At 43.9% G+C, this 12762-nt stretch overlaps 1 protein-coding gene across 1 annotated transcript; it reads right to left on the bottom strand.

Annotated features, from left to right (window-relative positions):
* Nucleotides 1-5242: 5242 nt before the first annotated feature.
* On the bottom strand, nucleotides 5243-12436 carry LOC138966461 (nascent polypeptide-associated complex subunit alpha, muscle-specific form-like; the record flags this gene model as incomplete). The annotated part of the gene is given in 3 exon segments (XM_070338715.1): nucleotides 5243-10138; nucleotides 10436-11171; nucleotides 11467-12436. Coding segments are annotated over 3 exon segments (1929 nt in total). The 3' UTR covers nucleotides 5243-9899.
* Between the last annotated feature and the right edge of the window lie 326 nt (nucleotides 12437-12762).

Here is a 12762-nt window from a genome sequence, read left to right as displayed (position 1 = left end):
TGAAGACAAGAAAAAGTTACAATATTTTTGCGTATGGCTTACGCGGCGCGGCGAAAAAAACGCGTCAGCGACTTTTAAAATGCGTCAAATACGCAAAAATCGTGCGTAAACGCGATCCCTGTACATGATGGTAGTGTGTTGCATGAAGTTTTTTCCTTCATGCTAGCTATCTGATCTTATTATGCTCTCTCGCGGTTGCTTGGGAGCTTGCTCAACCCTTTTTTTAACTTTTTTTTTTTTATAGGTAAGGTATATATGCTTCCTCAACGTGCTTCCTCGCACGATTTCATAATATCGCGTCTCAAAGATTTTTTTTTTTTTTAGGTCGCAGCGTAGCAATTAGTTGTTGCTTTTAACTTCTTTCTTATCATTCCGATTTCATATGATTGAATTACAACTGACTGCAACAGGTAGGCTGACATTCGACACGAAATGTTTAGCTTCAACAAAACACATACTGTGTAAGCTCAATTACACCTAACCTGTTACACTTTAAATGCTATCAAGTTTTAGGAAGAAGTTTTGAATGTTAGCAAACTGAAGCCTGTCGCAGGCAACGAGAAGTCCCTCTTCGTCAGTTTTCTGTCGTGAGATATAAAACCTGCAGATATCATCGCGGTGAGTGTAATCATTGTGCGCGCCGCAAACGTTTGCACACGTGTATGTGTTCGTGTAGTAAGAGCGTGTGTGTGCACTTTCAACGGACACACGCGTCGCGGAGTCACGCGTAGAGCGAAAGAGGTCACGACACCAACGCTGAACATGCATTTCCAAGACATCATATAAACCCTCGGATTGAGTTGGGTTAGGAGGGGGGCTTTTCTCTTTCAAAGTTATCGAAAAATCTGTATGATAGCAGCGTGAACAGTACTTGTGCACGTGTAACCAGTCTCGCGAACCTAATGCATGCATGCACACAGACAGAGCAGATTCGATCGCGGTCAGATCGGGGCTTGTACAACTGACTTGGTGACCGACAGGGTCCAGAGGAGGCCTGACCATAAGCTGACCATACGCCTACCGTCCACAATCCGCTTTGTGGGTGTCTGATGTCGCATCAGCTGTGTGGTATATCGCATCATCAGCAACGCGTGACAACTGGCCCACGATTGGATTAATCTCCAGTGTCATTTGCATCGTTCTCTCAGTCTCTATGTTTCTGTCTGTCTGTCTGTGTCTGTGTCTGTGTCTCTCTCATCTTGGTTTTAACAAGTTTATTCAGTAAATTTCATTACAAAAAACACAATGCTAAACTAACAACTCTCTCATCTTGTCTCTACCCTGTCTGTCTGTCTATCTTCCTGCCTGCCTGTCTGTCTGTCTGTCTGTTTGTCTGTCTGTCTGTCTGTCTGTCTGTCTGTCTGTCTGTCTGTATTTCTTTCTCTCTCTCACACACACTCTCTTTCACTCCACCTCTCTCTACTTCCCTCTCTGTATATCTCAATGTATCTCGATCGCTGTATATCTCTCTTAGTAGTCTTTGTCTTGATCTCTCTCTCTGCCTCTCTCTGTGGATATAATATCTATATCTATATACGGCTTGTCTGTCTGTCTGTCTGTCTGTCCGTCTGTCTGTCCGTCACTTCGCGATGCACGGCCAAAGTTCTCGATGGATCTGCTTCAAATTTGGTGGGCATATTCAGGTAGACCCAAAACACAATCTGGTCGATGGAAATTTTCAACACGTGCTCTCAGCGCGCAGCGCTGAACCGAGTTTGGTTTTTATGTACATCCATTACCAGTAACTCTTCCTTATCTTCTCCAGTGTTTTGCGCGTTTATCTCCCTTCCTTCGTGTGGCGTCAATCGCGTCCCGGCGAAGCCGGGTATTCCGCTCTACAGGCTTCTTCCCGGCGAATATCTGTGTATCTGTATCTGTCTCTGTCTCTCGATCTCTCTGTATCTCTCTCACTACCTCTCTCCCTATCTCTCCCTCCATCCCTCCCTCTCTGTCTCGGTATCTCTGTCTCTCCCTCTCTCGGCTCCCTCTTTGTATTTCTCTCTCGCTCTCTCTCTCTCTCTCTCTCTCTCTCTTACAGCCCCCCCCCCCCCCCCCCCCCCGATCAAACCCAAACCTCGTAGCGGGGCACACTTTCCGTCAACCCCAGCCATCTCTACATACCCTTTCCCCTTTCCCTTGCAACCTCAGCCCTAAACAATCACTGCCCACTTATCGTTAATACGCTTATCTGACACGATACTTCGCTGTCTCCCCTGTCCCCTGTGCGATCCAATTGGACTATCAGTACTGGCGGTGCGCGTGGCGCAGTGGTGCGTTTCTTTTGATGCAGAGTGTAGTTACCTCGTTGGTGGCGTTGGGATACCTAGCTCGGGTGTCATCAGTAAACAAAGTGACGAGTGTCTGGGCTTTGTTTGGGCTTTGTTCGTCCATTCAATCACGCGTGGATCAAGGTCAAATTGCAGTTACGATTGACAGATGAAAGCGTTGGGTTTGCCAGTGGGTGTTGTCAGGGCGGGATGTTGACGAATAGAGTAATTGTTTTGCTCTGGGCGCTTGTTTGATGTCGACTGTTCTGACTGCTCCAGTGGGTGTTCTCAGGGCGGGATGTTGACCAATAGAGTAATTGTTTTGCTCTGGGCGCTTGTTTGATGTCGACTGTTCTGACTGCTCCAGTGGGTGTTCTCAGGGCGGGATGTTGACCAATAGAGTAATTGTTTTGCTCTGGGCGCTTGTTTGATGTCGACTGTTCTGACTGCTCCAGTGGGTGTTCTCAGGGCGGGATGTTGACCAATAGAGTAATTGTTTTGCTCTGGGCGCTTGTTTGATGTCGACTGTTCTGACTGCTCCAGTGGGTGTTGTCAGGGCGGGATGTTGACGAATAGAGTAATTGTTTTGCTCTGGGCGCTTGTTTGATGTCGACTGTTCTGACTGCTCCAGTGGGTGTTCTCAGGGCGGGATGTTGACCAATAGAGTAATTGTTTTGCTCTGGGCGCTTGTTTGATGTCGACTGTTCTGACTGCTCCAGTGGGTGTTCTCAGGGCGGGATGTTGACCAATAGAGTAATTGTTTTGCTCTGGGCGCTTGTTTGATGTCGACTGTTCTGACTGCTCCAGTGGGTGTTCTCAGGGCGGGATGTTGACCAATAGAGTAATTGTTTTGCTCTCTGCACTTGTTTAATTTCGAATGGTCTGTCTTGATGAGGAAGTTCGTGCGTTTTCAATAAATGTGCACAGCCGTGCGTAGTGTTGTTGTTGCTGTGTGGCTGTGTGTGCCTATGTATATACATACTAGATGAATACCCGCTTCGCCGGGTACCCGGCTTCGCCAGGAAGAAGTAGAGCCGAATACCCGGCTTCGCGATTGACGCCACACGAAGGAAGGGAGACAAACGCGCAAAACACTGGAGAAGATAAGGAAGAGTTACTGGGAATGGATGTACATAAAAACCAAACTCGGTTCAGCGCTGCGCGCTGAGAGCACGTGTTGACAATTTTCATCGACCAGATTGTGTTTTGGGTCTACCTGAATATGCCCACCAAATTTGAAGCAGATCCATCGAGAACTTTGGCCGTGCATCGCGAAGTGACCGACAGACAGACAGACAGACAGACAGACACAAGCCGTATATAGATATAGAAAACTATATTTTGTTAAACTCAAAAGAGCTATATTATGATGCCTCCCTTCCAGTGTAGAACATGTGTGTATAAATGTGTGTGTGTGTGTGTGTGTGTGTGTGTGTGTGTGTGTGTGTGTATGTGTGTGCGAGTGTGTGTGTGTGTGTGTGTGTGTGTGTGTGCGTACGTCCGTGCGTGCGTGCATACGTCCGTGCGAGCGTCAGTGTGTGTGTGTGTGTGTGTGTGTGTGTGTGTGTGTGTGTGTGTGTGTGTGAGTGTGTGAGACAGACTGCTGGAGTGTCAAGCTTTGATACTTCGTATTAGGTACACTTCTATTGCGACACAGTTTCTCAGCTAACAGACTGAAGAGGGACATACATACACTTGTTATTCCCTATAAAGATTACCTATCTTTATGACCATTGTTCGTCAATCTCTGTGAGTATTGTAACAAATCTTAAGCTTAGCTGTCTGACTTGTGCCTTCGAAAGAGTAAGCAATAAACATCGAGGTTATAATCCATGTCCTGGTAAGGAAAAAATGAAGGACAATATCGCAGAAAGGTGAGAGATCCTTCGCGTTTCGGAAGTGGGAGGTTTATCGTCGCTGAACTTCATGAAATAAAACAAAAAATAAAAAATGTGGAACTAGTAATAATAATATGATATGATATCGATATCTCTGTATGGCTGGCTGGCTGTCTGTCTATCTGTCTGTCTGCCTGCCTGCCTGCCTGCCTGCTTGCCTGCTTGCCTGCTTGCCTGCCTGCCAGTCTGTCTTTCTTTCTGTATGTTTGTCTGTCTGTCTAAGCGTGCAATAAGAAGATTGAGAACAACAAAAGAAGTCAAAAAGATATGAATACCTCCAGTTGTTTTACATTTTGAGGACCTAAACTATGTGAAAAATGAGTCTGCACTTTTTAAAACTTCATCCCTTGTCGAATGGTTGTTACACTTCATAGAACTATCAGCCGGGCGATAACAATACCCCCTCTTCAAAGATAAGGAGGAAGATAAAGGATGATATCGGTTGCATGGAAAGTGTCAAAGATCAACTGGGATTACCAACAAACTGACAAGGCAATTGTCCTCTGGTTTGTAATTTCTCGGTCAATTTTAATTCGCTCAGTTTATGGTATGGCCATTGTTGGAAAAACTGGGCACGGTTTCCGAATTTTTACCTTCGCCGAAGGATGAGGGGGTAAAGTTGAACAAAGGGGGCGGGAGAAAGAGAGAGAGAGAGAGAGAGAGAGAGAGAGAGAGAGAGAGACAGAGACAGAGACAAAGAGAGACAGAGACAGAGAGACAGAAAGACAGAGACAGAGAGAGAGAGAGAGAGACAGAGAGAGAGAGAGAGAGAGAGAGAGAGAGAGAGAGAGAGAGAGACAGAGACAGAGACAGAGACAAAGAGAGACAGAGACTCACAGACAGGCAGACAGAGACATGGTGTGTGTGTGTGTGTGTGTGTGTGTGTGTGTGTGTGTGAGAGAGAGAGTGTGTGTTCGTGCATGAGTACATGTTTAGTAACTCTTTCATAGATTCACACACACACACACACACACACACACACACACACACACACACACACACACACACACACACACACACATTAATGGCATCACACGTGCCACATAATTTACTTGTCAAATAAGCAACACAGATATGCTCAAAACTCACATCTTTAATCACTTAAATTCTAATAAATAGTACACAAACTGTGGACATGTATATATACACACGTCATTGAACACACTCTGTAAATCATGGGGAGTTATATATCAGTTGAACACATAATTCTCTTCCACGCACAAAAAATGTTGGATTTCTGAGAAAAAACCCATCTTGAAATCAATATATTAAAACATTTGAACACATGATTTGGAACACAGTTGTATCCTTATCAAAGACAACTTTCTTCAATGGAATACAACCTTTTTTCAAGTGATAGTGTGATTTTATGGCTTTATAATTATTTCTTTTAGAAAAATGAAAGATCAACTATAATACCATCTTACAATAAATGTTCGTTAATGAAAATAAACATAACGACATATTTGACGCACCCTTAAATATAATCTGTATTTGTTCAGGCTTCTAAAGCCATGACGATCTACTAAAACTAATATTTTGAATTCGTCGAAATATACTGAATACCTTTGAGCACGCATTTTTTTCACCAAAGAAAATTTCTTTGTTTTAATTATATCTAATAAGACTCATTCGTATTAAGAGTTTTCTGAATACGTGTAGTTCTTCGGAAATGTTTTCCGGAAATTTGGGACGGAACCAGCAATAGTATCTATTTCTAAAAAAAAGTAGTGCATAAGAACTTACACAATAAATACGATTTGTGAAATATTATTCCCCCAAAACACTGATATGTGCATTCCATAGTTACGTAAAATTATTACAACACTGATCTAAAAAGAAAAAGATGGTACGAATCTCTAATGAAAAGGAAAATAACTGGGACCAACGGGCTTTAGTAAAAGTGATGTGGGGGGGGGGGGGGGGAACAAAGACCGTGAGAGCATGACGTTAGGTGGGGGTGGGGTTGGAGTGGGGATAGGAGGGTAGATGGAATGGAAAGGAGTGTTTTCAATCAATAAAAACTACGAGAACAACGATATCGATGAGGTTCGGAATGATATAATTCAATGGAGTACAACATCACAATGGTTTTTCTAACACATCTTCCCTCTGAATCACAGCACACCATATTGAACAACGAGAACTTTTCTTTGCAAGAAAAGTCACTTCAATAAATATTTCACTTCACAGGAAACACCAAGACACCCACTCAGAATATCAGCAGTCTTAGAAAATGACAAATTGATATGTGTGCATATATAATGATATGTAAAAGGGACGCATATATGTTCAAAATTGTCAAATGAAATGTACACAGGTAACGGTGTAAAAGCAAAACTTCTAACGTTTTAGCTATGCACTTTCAAATTATTAAAAAAAAAAACGAAAAACGAAGAACACTGAAACTATGTATTTATTAAATAAGAACTAGTTATACTTTACAAGTCCTAAAACTAACTGCCAACATAAAGAATATCAAAGTGACGTAACGTACTGTTTCTCACACATCTCTTCTAAAACTCAAATAATACAAGTAACGGAAGTATTTCAATTTAATTTAAAAACAAACACACAAAAGAAAGACAAGTTAATTCACATTAAATTAAAGCGGAATCAACAATAGTTCAAGTAACATAAAGAAATAAAAGAACAAACAAATTAATCAAATCGGAATCAACAATGCTTTTATTAAAGGCACAGTACGCCTCCCGTAAACCATCACAGATAGCGTCAGGCTTTTACACACAGTACAAACACTTTTTCGTTTAAACACTCACCGCTTGAGAACATCCTAGGTGCCCTACGTAAAGAGCGAGCAATTTTCAAAGAGGGCACCTAGGATGTTCTCAAGCGGTGAGAAAGGGTGTTTGTACTGTGAGTAAAAGCCTGACAGTATCTCTGATGGTTTACGGGAGACTTACTGTGCCTTTAAAGAATAACATCGAATAACAAATTAAGCAGGGGTAAGCACAACCCATCAGATTTCATCCAGCATGACATAAACACTTAACACCCCATAATCATTGCAAGATACAAATTATGTAAGAATCAACGAAATTCTCTTCTCCTCTCTTGTCGCCGAGGGTAGGTGTTTACAATAGTCAAGCCTGCAAATCAGTACAAATCCGTTGAAAGATAACGAGAGATGGCAATATCACCAGTCGCAAGCACTCAAAACATCGGGAGAAATCCGCGTTTAAACTGAAGAGGGGGGTCCTTCAGATCAAAATCACAATACCCTACGGTGAGGGGACTCCTATCTAACTCTTACTGCACAAACGTGATTGAGTGAACGAAGTAGAAGAATTGTGGTGTGTGGGTTTGGGGGGGAGGGACAAAGACTAACAGGGAAACAAGGATGAGACTCTTCTTCGTCCATTAGAAGACGGGCGAGTAAAAATACGCATAGAGCTACAACCTTATGCCCTTAATTTAAGCAAATACTATAAGCCACTGGACATAATACAAAATAGAAATGAATGAATGAATGAAAATGTAACCCTAAAATTTAACTTTTAATGCTGTGCGCCTTTCGTTTGGACGCTTCAAACTAGAGCATAATTACTTTTTAATCACTCGCTACTTTGTGTGACTGACCTATCTTTCTAGATAAAACTCTAAGTCGAGAGGGTCGCCGCCGAGAAGGGTAATACTAAAAACAACAGGCTCGAAGTTATAAGAAGGGTATAAAAGTATAAGATACTGCGTGAGCTTACGCAATACCCTTTCACTTGTAAACGTTTTCTAATAGTTTAGAAAGTATATACATGATGACTTGCCTAGCCAGCATTTGTTTGTTAACTTTGGTTCCTCGTTTGCATTCGGTTGCAATAGCGGTGTGGAAGGCTAAAACGACGGAGAGAGAGAGAGAGAGAGAGAGAGAGAGAGAGAGAGAGAGAGAGAGAGAGAGAGAGAGAGAGAGAGAGAGAGAGAGAGAGAGAGAGAGACAGACAGACAGGCAGACAGACAGTCAGTCAGACAGACAGACAGACAAACAGAAAGCGACAGAGAGAGAGCGACAGAGAGAGAGAGAGAGAGAGAGAGAGAGAGAGAGAGACAGAGACAGAGACAGAGAGACAGACAGACAGACAGACAGACAGACAGACAGACGGATCGAGAGATTTCAAGAAATACTCTAAGAGATCATAACATCCAGACGAAGGACTTGAAGGTTGACATAAGAAGGGCATGTACCAAGGTGTCCCCGCCGCGCCGTGCCTATTGTATGCAAACAAACAACGCCACGTACTAGGCCTACAAAACGCCAGGCCTAGACCTCGGGCTTTCACCTGAAAACAAGCCCTGCACTTAATCGATGCTTGAAGGGGGACCGCTATTACGATATGTCAACGCACTTGACCCGCCACGAGCACGCTGCACCTAGGGCCAAGGAAACGGGTTTTCACTATCATTCTGTTTAATTAAACGCTAGACATAAGAGAGTTTTTGTTAAGTTTACATCGTACTTTTGTTTTTAAACGTTAGACCTTAGAGAGTTTTTTTGGAGTTGCCATCGTACTATCTATTTTTTTAAACGCTAGACATTAGAGAGGTTTTGTTGGGGTTTCACTCTACTATCCTTTTGTTGTCGTTGCTTGTTTTTTGTTTTTTTTTATTTTTTTTTAACGCTGGACATTAAATACCTTTCGTAGGATTTGTACACACTATTCAACGAAAAAGGAGTGCATCATATCTGTGTGCGATAAAGTCATAATCATTCGCATTCTAGATGAAACAGGGTGCTTTGTGGGTGTGCTTTTTTGCCGAATAGTTTTCATAGTAAGCATATTATTGATTTCAACCGGCCTGACAAATTCTGACCGTAAATCATTCAATACAACAGGAACAATGATATTATCTTATCACCTTGACAACAACAGGTCCAATGTAAACATTCATTTTAGCTTGAAGCGTGACGAGTTGAAACATTATCGCGACAACAAACTCCTTGAACGAGCTGGCCATAAAATTCATCACAAAAGTAATATCAAGATAAAACAAAAACTTGTCCGTGTATCTTACACCAGTATGCAACGATGAAGGGTGGGCAATAGAGTGTGTTGAACAGAACAAGAATCACGACAACATTTAACAATCAACGAGACTGTGCTTTACAATGTAAAAACAATTTAGCAGCAGTTGGATATATAACGATATATAACGACAACAGTATTATGTGCAGAGGACATCACAAATTCTCTAGCTATGGGCAAGTTCGATCTCAAAACTTGAGAAAAGGATCTGTTGCTGCACACATCGACAAAAACGAAGTTTAAAGGCCTTTTCGATCAAAAAGTCACAGACAACAGTAATCAGACAACATCAAGTGTATACATTATTAGTACACTGATATGATTATTATTACAAGAGGACGGCTTGTTTTGACAATGTAAGGGCATTAGTGTACATGTTGTGGATTCGAATATTCTTCTGAACCACAAGAATGCACTAAAAATTTAGTTAAATATATTATTTTGGCCATTTTAAAACTGGCTTGGCTCGTACATTTTATACATATACTTTGCTGGTGTTGTTCAATCCTTCATTAACTAAAGAACTTTCTTCGAATAAATATTGACCGTGCGCACTCAGGCGATTTAAAATAAATAAGTCAGCGACTGATCTCTCGATCTTGTTGCAAATAATTACAACAATAATGTGGCATCATGTAAAAAAAATAACACAAACTGTACTATCTGTGATCACAACTGTGCCGACATTCGTCAGTTTTTCACCATCTTGGTCGCTTCCGGTGATCACAGATGTCCCGGATGTGTTTCATAAGTCCCATAGACTGTCGCAGAATGTCGTTGGTCTGCGCTAGTTCTGTGCGGAATCTCTCGAAGTCTTCGGGCGAGTTGTCCATACGCCGGACGCGTGTGTACGCACCTTCTGCCATCTGCAGGAAGTTTCGTTCCATCACTGCGCATGTGCACATCGGCATGTCGTCATTTCCGTCAGTTTTGTGGTCTGCAAAAAAGAAATACGATTCAATCAGTATAATTATGCAGAACTTTTTTTATTGGTAGCGATGTACTTTCCCCCCCTCCCCCCCCCTCCTTGTTTTTTTTTTCTATGTCTCTCTCTTTGTTAACGCGACAACGACCTTGCTGTTAATTTCACAGGTGAAATTTCAAGTGCAACGGGTAGCTAATACCAAGAATACCGGTAATATATCAAGTATACATCAAATAGTCAGCGATGCCAGTCTTTGTTTTACCAAACAGGAAGAACTACTGTCCGGGGAAAAAAACCACGAATTCATACCTTGTCGCCTTCGCTTGGTGCTGTAAGATTTGCTCTGCTGGGACATGCGGCCATGGAACTCCAAGGTTTCGTACGAACTCTCCGCGTACGCAGCAGGGGCGTACTGAAGCGGTCTTCCGTTGCCATCGTCTTCGTCTCCTCCTCCTTCTTGGTACGCCGCCAAGAAATCCATCCTCTCCCGCAACTCCCGAACCAAGGCAGCTTTGCTTGGACCTCCCGGTCCTGCTCTTGGGCCATACTGAAAACCATCTATGGAATAAGGCGGAAACGTGAACGGATGCTCCGATCCGCCTGCCATACCACGAGGGCTGGGGAGAGCGTATGGCTGGCCGCTTGGGTCATAACTCATCCTCAGCTGAGACTGCGGTGCGTGAGGTGACACGCTCTCTTCCTTAAAGTCCAGCCTAGTCCTGGGCTGTGGGGAGAGGGAGTCGCGCCGTTGAGAAGAGGGAGAGGGGTACTCCTGTGTGGACATTCGCTTCATTGGGGTCGAGGGGGAGTCGGACATCTCTGGCGCTTTCTTCTTGGGCTGAGGGGAGGGGGCTGATGATGCCGCCTCGAAACACTGCCGCAGGCGTTGGTCCACGGGGGAGATGCGACGGGGAGGTGAGTGGAAGGAGGAGGAACGAGGGATCTCGGTGCGCCGGTAGGAGGAGATGGCCGAATGCTTTCGTGGGGTGGATGCTGCGCGCTTGGTAGGGGTGAACTGCTGCTCTTGCAGCTGTTGCTGAAACCTCTGAAACAACAAGCAAAAAAAAATCAGCGGTGCCCGTGTAATTCCAACACTAAACGAAGTAAAACGTATTCAAAAATAAATATTTTGAAAAGATCGTGAACATAAAAGCGAAAGTTAAAGTACGATTTTTAATCTCGTGAGATGAGAACACTACTCTTACCTTTCCTGAGCTGAGTCTGCTAGAATTCGATGTTAAAAGCTTGTGCAAAATGTTAAACAATGTAATGGACTTGTATATTTTGCACAAGTCTTCCTCGATATGTATTGATGATTTCTGACAGAAAAACAAAAATACCTCGTTAAGTTGACGATATCGTGCGCACGTGACGTCGTCGAATGTGAAGATTTCCGGAACCACTCGTTTGCCCTCGCTCTCGGGAGTTTCCGGAGGAGTCAGCATCTTGGGACTTAGGGTGCCCGATTCCACCGAAGGCGTGGCGGAGAATGGCGGATTCCCCCGAACCACATCGTCGTCGGTGAAGCAGGACAGAGATGATCTTGAGCGAAGCGACGACTGTGGTGATGATGCTGATAATGTGGAGGCTGGATCGTACGAAGACTCTGAGATGGGCGGACTCATGGAACGTTTGATGGGTGTTCTGGGCAGCTGCCGGAGTTCTTCATGGTTTGGGGGAAAGTTAAACGCGGGGGACGAATGCTGCGGTTGATAAGGTGACGGCGTGCTGCGTTGTGCGCCAACGTCATTGCAGGGTGACGTCAAATACTGCTGGCTGGTTTGAGGAGCAGAAAACTTCTGGGGACTCAAACTTGACTGCTGGTGCTGCAGCTGAGACGAAGGCTGTCCTTGTCCAGGGTTTTTGCCTTGAGCTTGTTTTGCGGGTGATGATGAGGTCTTAGCAAAGAGACTGACAACGTCACTCTGATGTTGCACGTGTTTCAAGCTCCGCGCCGAAGTCGTCTGAGTGTCTTTGAACGTGGACGGTCTGGGTGCGAATATATTAACGATGTCGTCATCATTTTTCGTCGCCGATACACTTTCGTATGACGTCACCACTGACGGGAGCACAGAAACCACCGAGGCCAGGCTGGAAGGGGGTCGATAATCGTCAACTTCATCCGTGTCGTCGGCATACTCATTCTTTAACGACGGCAGCAGCGATGACGATAACACAGACGCTGAAGATGTGGGCGGGAACGTCTCTGACTGCAGCAGCAGGCCGATTGCTTTCAACTGCTCCAAGATCTCGGGAGGAACTCGGTCAGTTGGGATACAGATCTCCTCAGCCATGGCCGCGCTTCAAATCTGTTCAAAAACAAAAAGAAAGACGGTTGGCTATTATTGTTAACCGTCTCTTCATCAGTGCAGCCGTTAATGCTATTCGTGGACCGATGTGTGTGTGTGTGTGTGTGTGTGTGTTTATGAAACTGAAAAGGTCAGTTTGCCACTATAGCCATCAAAACCAACAAAAAGAAACACATACACACGCACGCACACACGTACGCACATACGCACGCACACACACAGACACACAGACACACAGACACACACACACACACACACACACACACACACACACACACACACACACACACACACAGAAAAAGGAAGGAAGATGAAACAAGGGTGAGA

This window comes from Littorina saxatilis, linkage group LG5, assembly GCF_037325665.1.
Source record: "Littorina saxatilis isolate snail1 linkage group LG5, US_GU_Lsax_2.0, whole genome shotgun sequence".
Classification (NCBI taxonomy): domain Eukaryota; kingdom Metazoa; phylum Mollusca; class Gastropoda; order Littorinimorpha; family Littorinidae; genus Littorina; species Littorina saxatilis.
Note: the sequence above shows the minus strand (reverse complement) of the source record. Positions and strands in the feature narration are given on the sequence as shown.